At 39.6% G+C, this 8335-nt stretch overlaps 1 protein-coding gene across 2 annotated transcripts in view; it reads right to left on the bottom strand.

Moving 5' to 3' along the window:
* The window catches only part of LOC107728554 (glutamate receptor ionotropic, NMDA 2C-like), a 72005-nt gene that overhangs the window by 26203 nt on the left and 37467 nt on the right, over window positions 1–8335 (bottom strand). For both annotated transcript variants that reach the window (XM_016538759.1, XM_016538769.1), the window contains exon 5: window positions 1945–2059. In XM_016538759.1, coding sequence (XP_016394245.1) covers window positions 1945–2059 — 115 coding nt within the window. The remainder of the gene's footprint in view (window positions 1–1944; window positions 2060–8335) is intronic.

Raw genomic sequence — 8335 nt, 5'->3', positions numbered from 1 at the left:
TCATCACGTGAGCCCGATCCCTTCCATTCCATAGACTGTTGCTCTAACTCGTTTGCTCTCCATACCCCTCTCTCTCTCTCTCCCAGCACCTGTTCAATAAAGCTCTCTGTTTACCTCTCCGTCCCTGGTCTCCTTCTGTACTGTGACATCTGACTTTTTCACACAATTGCATGATATTCTGACTTTTTTTCTCAGATGATATAAACTCACAATTCTGACTTTTTTCTTGCAATTGTGAGTTTATATCACACAATTGTGAGATAAAAAGACGCAATGATCTTTTTTTTATTCAGTGGTGGAAATACTTCTGAGACCTTATGCTCGATATAAAGTTGATATTTAAACTAAGTTCACTAAGTCTCCCGAATTATGAAAGAGCAGGTTTTCCAATTTTCCACTGGGAGGATGTTATTTATTGGTGCATGTATGCCAATTAAACAAAAAAATATATTTTTTTGATGTTGTGAAAAACATGCTTTTGCTGGCTCTGTACCAACATCTTATCTAGACAACTAGATGAGCCCCAGATACAGATCCCCTGTAAAGACCTTGTCTCAGACGACCACCGGGACAAGACCACAGGAACCAGATGATTCCTCTGCACAATGTGACTTTGCTGCAGCCTGAAATTCAACTGCTGGTTTTGTCTGGCCAGAGGAGAACTGGCCCCCCGACTGAGCCTGGTTTCTCCCAAGGTTTTTTCTCCATTCTGTCACCGATGGAGTTTTGGTTCCTTGCCGCTGTCGCCTCTGGCTTGCTTAGTTGGGGACACTTCATTTCCAGCGATATCGTTGACTTGATTGCAAATGATTGCAAAGATACTATTTAAACTGAACTGAGCTGGATGATGACATCACTGAATTCAATGATGAACTGCCTTTAACTGAAAAATTTGTGTTTACTATTGTCATTTTGCATTATTGACACACTATTTTCCTAATTAATGCTGTTCAGTTGCTTTGACACAATCTGTATTGTTAAAAGTGCTATATAAATAAAGGTGACTTGACTTGACTTATCAGTGTAAGAAGTGACAGAACCCATTGTCATGAGATTCCACCTTGTTTTAAATAGTAGAGAGCATTTGATTACAGCAGTCTGTGTGTGTTCAGCAATGAGTGGTGACTGTGTCGAGTCTGACGCCAAATCAGAAGGGCCGACATCTCATTTGGAGCTTTGTTCTATCTTTTATGGCTTTCTCTCTCAGTGGTGATCCAGACCAGCACTACATCACTCTCAGTTCCTGATATAACTTCACTCCACCTGGAGGGAAAAAAAAGCGTGGCCTCTGCCAGGATGCTTTGGGCAAGATTCCACACCCAATATGAACCGAGTCCAACCTGAAGAAAATATCAATAGCGAGTAATTGCTTAAAGACTGCTGGATGCAGTTTTTTGAGGCCCTGAACCAAAACAAACAGTCTTTATTGGCACCTTTCCCACTGGCTGTGTAAACAGTGTTGGGGTTGCATGACAGTAGTCACTGAAATGTTTTTTGTGCACATTTCCATGAATGAATTGAGGCAGACTGTTTGAATTTGTATCATCTGCAATCACTGATGTGTGAAGACGGACCCTGTGGATGTGCTATCATTCATGGTGACCGCTATAAAAATGCAGTGCTTCTGAGAATGGTTTGCTCATAAAACCAGACAGTACACAGATGATGTCATCTAGCTCTGGTAGAAACATAAATGTTTAATAGGACGTTTCCAATTTCCAATCTCTGAACATAAAAAGTGAAAGTTGACGCTTTTCAAACTAATAACGCTAAGGTGTACGTGCTATTTATCTATGCATTTTGACTCACAACTAGCCTGAAGGCAATGAAACCTGTGGAGGTGCATTAAAATTGATGACGCTATTGGAGGTGCAACTTTTTGAATATAATATGTCAGAAGAATATGAAATGTTTCATAGTTTTACAGGCAAAAAACATTCGTACCTTATCCCACAATCTCCCGCGGTCCAGAGTGATTATGATCATGGAAGGGTTGACCAGATATCCATCACTGTTGAAGGAAAAGTCAGTGTTCTCCCAGGATACATTCAGCATATGCCTGTGAAAACAGTCAGACAGATGGATATGAGTATAAAAGAATGAAAGCAAGATATGTCAGGTTTTACTTTCATACTTATGGTTGGTGGTCATTAAGCAACACACTAGTAACCACCTAAAGCACCCTAGCAACCGAGAACCACCCAGAACACACTAGCAACCACATAGCAACATACTAAAAACCACCCAGAACAAACACCTTAGCAACTGCAAAGCAACACACTTAAAACCACCCAGAACACCCTGGCTACCGCATAGCAACATACTAAAATCCACACAGAATAAACACCCTAGCAACTACATAGTAAAACACTTAAAACCACCCAGAACCTCCTAGCAGCCACATAGCAACATACTAAAAAACACTCAGAACACCCTAGAAACCGCATAGCAACATACTAAAAACCACCCAGAACAAACAGCCTAGAAACTGCATAGCAACACATTTAAAATCACCCAGAACACCCTAGCAACCACATAGCAAAATATTAAAAAACAACCAGTACACCCACTCTAGCAACTGCATAGCAACACACTTAAAACTACCCAGAACACACTAGCAACCACCCAGAACACCCTAGCAACTGCATAGCAAAACACTTAAAACCACCCAGAACACCCACCCTAGAAATCGCATAGCAAGACATTTAAAACCACCCAGAACACCCTATCAACCGTATAGCAACATACTAAAAACCACTCAAAACAAACACTGTAGCAACTGCATAGCAACTCACTTAAAACCACCCAGAACACCCTAGCAACCACATAGCAACATACTAAAAACTAGGGCTGTGCAATTAATCGAATGCGATTGTCGTGCGCATCTCGTCAGTAAAGCCGGTCCCGTGATTAGTAGTAAATCTCCATCACCTGCTTTCAGATTGAGCGGCATTCACTACACAGAGCCGTAGTTCACTGACAATTAGGCAATATCGCGTTCATAATCGTAGATGAATCGCATTCGATTATGAACGCGATATCGCCTAGCTTGTCAGTGAACTACGGCTCTGTGTATTAAATGCTGCTCCATCTGAAAGCAGGTGATGGCGATTTACTACCAATCATGGAACCGGCTTTACTGACGAGATGCGCATGACAATCGCATGCGATTAATTGCACAGCCCTACTAAAAACCACCCAGAACGCCCACCCAAGTAACTGCATAACAAAACACTAAAAACCACCCAGAACAAACACCCTAGCAACTGCATAGCAACACACTTAAAACCAACCAAAACACCCTAGCAACCGCATAGCAGCATACTAAAACCCAACCAGAACACCCTAGCAACACACTAAAAACAACCTTGAATCCAAGCAACTGAATAGCAGCACACTTAAAACCACACAGAACACCCTAGAAACCACTGATGTTCTAGGTTGTTTGTAGTTGTGTGTTAACAACAACTTAGAATATCTCAGAAACTTCATAGCAACACACTAAAAACAACCTAGAACACCTTAGCAACTGCATAGCAACAATCTAAAACAACCTAGAACCTAGGTCTTTTGATCTAAGCCAATAAGCAATCACATAGCAACAACACAGAACACCCTTGAAACTACACAGAAATGTGCTAAAACACAACACCCTAGAAACTGCATGGCAACACACTTAAAAACATAACACCCTAGCAACCACAACAACAAACTACAAACAACCTTCTAGAACATCTCAGCAACTTCATAGCAACACACTAAAAGTAACTACACAGTAATGCACTAAACAAGAACACTCTAGCAACCGCATAACACACTAAAAACCCTAGCAACTGCATAGCAATGCACTAAAACAACTTAGAACCTAGCTCTTTTAACCTGGGTTATTATGCAAACACATAGCAACCACACAATGTGCTAAAACCTACTAAGAACACTTTAGCAACTGCATAGCAACACACGTAAAACCAATCAGATCACCCAAGCAACCACATAACAACAAACTACAAACAACCTAAAACAACTTAGTAACTGCATATTAACACACTAAAACAGCCTAGAACACCTTAACTGCTGCATAGTAATGCACTAAACACCTTCCCAGAACACCCTAGCAATACACTAAATATTACCTAGAACAAGTCAAGTCAAGTCAAGTCATCTTTATTTATAATCAAGTCGACGATATCGCTGGAAATTAAATGTCCCCAAATTAGCAAGCCAGAGGCGACAGCGGCAAGGAACCAAAACTGCATCGGTGACAGAATGGAGAAAAAAACCTTGGGAGAAACCAGGCTCAGTCGGGGGCCAGTTCACCTCTGGCCAGGCGAAACCAGCAGTTCAATTCCAGGCTGCAGCAATGTCACATTGTGCAGAGGACTCAACTGGTTCCTGTGGTCTTGTCCCGGTGGCCGTCTAGGAGACAAGGTCCTCACTGGGGATCTGTCTTTGTGGCTCATCTAGTTGTCCTGATCTCCGCTGACATTCAGGGCTGTAAAAGTCCTCTCTAGGTGCTGATCCACCTAGCACACCCTAGCAACGACATATCAATGCACTAAAAACCTCCCAGAACACCCTAGCAACCATTACAATGCAACAAAAAACAACAACTATAACACCCTAGCAACTTAGAACCTATTCTTTTGATCTGGGCCAATGTGCAAACACCTAGCAACCATACAGCACACCCTAGCAACCGCAAAGCACTGTGCTAAAACTCACTCAGAACATCTTAGCAACCACATAGCAACACCCTGGCAACATCCTAGCACCTTGACAGTGAGTTTTGTAAGGGCAAATGGTTAAAATCCATTTCTAAACATTGTTACCTGTATAATTCTTCAGCTCATTTCTTGCTCCTCTATTTGTTCTCCAGGCAGATTTTGTGGTTTGTATTATGTTTTGTCTCTCACAGTGGAATTTGGATTGATGATTTTTGCTTTATATTTGGTATATTTTTGTGAATGGTACATCTTCTGAATTCTCTCCATTAGAGACCTCAAAAGTGCAAAGGTTCTCTTCATAATACAAACCAAAAACCTCATACTATTTTTACACATTGGCACTGGCATTATTATTATAGTTGATTAGCTCAAGTTTACCAGTGCCTCACATCAAGTGGAATACATCATCAGAACAAACTCAATTAGCGCTTTGAAAGTATGATACACTTTTGATACTGAACATTGCATCATGGCTAATGTTATTGAAAACGTATACTCTTGTGCTCAAAGCATTAATAAATCAGATAATTGCAGCCACATGATTCATCATGCAGCATAATTCGTTCTCGTTGTGGGTGGGATATTGGACAGCCTTGTCTCATCTACACACACACACACACACACACACACACACATACAGCGTCCCAGCGGAGGTGATGAAAGCCCCCTGAGTATTATGGGCACACTTGAGTGTCATCTGTGTGAAAAGCCAGCATAATCTGATAATCTGCTGTAATCTCATTAACAGGTAAAATGACTTAATCGCAAGAGCATTAAAATCAGACTTAATTAAAAACGGCCCATCAATAATGAGGGTGATTCTTCTGGATCAAGATCATTTCAGTGGCATTTTATCTCAAAACTGAATGATTAACGAGAAAATAAATCCCCTCGAAAGCAAGATTATACTGTCAAAAAATCATGCTACTAAGGGAATGTGAATGTGTTCAGCTCTGTCCCAAAACCTTGTGAGTTGCCTCGCTGCCTACAAAGGCAGCAGCTTTCTTAGACAGTATGCTAACCGTCATGTAGCCGCATATGTATATGATTTAAAATGGTCTACAAAGGCAGCAGCTCTAAAAGCACTTTGAGCAAGAATTGACTCACAAATTATTTCAAATTTTGCATTGAAAAAACAACTAAAATCAACCTAGTGAGTGCTGGTTTAAGACAGTTAAGCTGGCCTCCCAGCATTGCCTGGCTGGTGTTCTGCTGGTTTTAGCTGTTTGGTCAGCTAAAGAAATCATCAAAACCCCTCTAAAACCAGCCTGCTAAACCAGCTATGACCAGGCTGGACGATCAGATAAAACCAGCCAACCAGCTTAGACTGGTTTTAACTATTTTTTCAGGAGGGTAGAGTTTGGCTGTATGTGGCTACGTAAATTATTTAGAACGCTCGACATGGGCAGCAACTCAAATAATGCTTTGAGGGAGAATCGGCTCAACTGATTTCGAGTTTAACATTAGCATGTTGCTTAATCTAACAGTGCATTACTCCAAAAGCATAAAACTACACTGTGCACATTTTTAATTAAACATTAGCTGGTTAAAAGTGGTATTTCAGCTTGGCCATACTAGTTAGCTGGTTTACCTGAGAGGCCAGCTAATCTCCCAGCCTGACCTGTTGAAAAGTGTCCAAAAAAACCTGCCAACAAATCAACCTGACCAGACTGGGACTGAACCATTATCTATAATTCTCAGTACTGAATTGCATGTTTGTTTCCAATCAATATTCTCTCACCTCATCCACAATTTTTCATTTATTTTCCCACTGAACATGTAGCAATGCATTATGGGATTGCTTTCTTCACAAAGGATAAATGAGGCATCTTAGGAGGCAACATAAATGACTTCATTTTGGAACCTGGATCACTACATTTATGATGTTTTTGTCATTTCTGGTCACTATACTGCAAAAAAATGACTTCCTTTCAATTGTTCCTTTTTGGCTTCAAAAAATCTTTTAAATGATACATTTACTTGAGAATCAACACGGCATAAGATATTAAGACTTGTTTATGCAAGTCTTAAAGGAATAGCTTTTCACTTCCCTACACATTAACTGATGTACTGGAGTGGTGTGGATTACTTTTGGATTATTGTGAGGTTTTTATCAGCTGTTTGGACTCTCATTCTGACGGCACCCATTCACTGCAGAGGATCCATTGATGAGCAAGTGATGTAATGTTACATTTCTCCATATCTGTTCCCATGAACAAACAAACTCATCTACCTCTTGAATGGCCCGAGAGTGGTTACATTTTCAGCAAATTTTCATTTTTGTGAACTATTCCTTTAATGTGCCAATGCAGTAAGACAAAATATATTCATGTACAAAGACATTCTCTAAAAAAGTTTTCATATTTTATTCAGTGTCACTTCTTAAGTTCCACACATGTATATTGTTTCAATTAAATATTTTAACTGGAAAATGAAACAAAAATATTTAGAACAAAGTGGATTTTAGCAGTCTATGAACTTTCATGAAAAGTGTTAAGTGTAAGTGTAAAGTGTAAAGATTCTACTAAAATTATTTTTATGTGTTGACAGTATACATGTTGGGAATGACATGAGGAAGCATACACTTTTTATTTATTCTTTTTTTTTTTTTTTTTGATAATGGTATAAAAACCACTTGTGGTATTTTACAGCAATGCACACCCATTTACAGATTTCTCACATGATTTACAACCCAGTGACCTTGGGCTGCACCAAACACAGAGCACCCCTCTCTGCCTCGGCCGCTCAAACTCTGCCCCCTTTGGATGATTAAAACATTTTCTGACGAAATAGGATTTGTTGTGTTCCCTGGCACAGATGGCACCAGATTGCTCTTTTGGGCAGCCCTGGCAAGAAAGGGCACATCACATGTTATATCTTTGCTCTGATCCCTGTATCTAAATCCGGATGGCACAGACTGGGCAATTTGCTGCACATTTTGGCCCTGCTACAGAAAACTGCTGGCAGAAGTTCAAACTTTCCTGTCACTTTATATCCGTCCACCTTAAGTTTGCTTAGGTGATCCTGTTGGGTCAGGTAAATTCAAAGGTTCTTGGGAGTTTTTGCAACCTTATCGTAGATTTCGTACCAAAGCACATTTGTACATTGGATTTCCCCAATATCCTCCATCTGTTGTCCAATATCTCTCCCATGGCTGCATCCAAATTTCCCAACTATATAGTAAGCGGTATTAGGATTAGCGCATCCCAAATCAAAGTCCATTGAAATTTCATTTCATTTTATTTCTGATGAAGTATTATTACTTAATTTCTATTACCTATTTCTGATAGACTTTAAGTATATTGCCCACAACCCCTTGAATTACAGTAAAGGACTTTGTTATGCCAAAAATACCAACGAATGTAAGGACAAAGCCCCTACAGTTGTTTTTAATATGGATGCACAATATGTCTGTACCATATTGATTATCTGCCAATATCAAATATTTTTAATGTATTGATATCCATTATTTCTGTTAATTTATCCTATTTACATTTAGATTACCTCAGCCATCTTCCAAAGCTCACTGATAAGCTAATCTTTAAAAACACTTACAATTTAATAACAATATATATATATATATATACAGTATATATATATATATATATATA

The sequence above is a fragment of the Sinocyclocheilus rhinocerous genome, unplaced genomic scaffold (assembly GCF_001515625.1).
Source record: "Sinocyclocheilus rhinocerous isolate Xijiao unplaced genomic scaffold, SAMN03320098_v1.1 scaffold463, whole genome shotgun sequence".
NCBI lineage: Eukaryota > Metazoa > Chordata > Actinopteri > Cypriniformes > Cyprinidae > Sinocyclocheilus > Sinocyclocheilus rhinocerous.
This window is presented reverse-complemented; position numbering and strand designations above follow the sequence as displayed.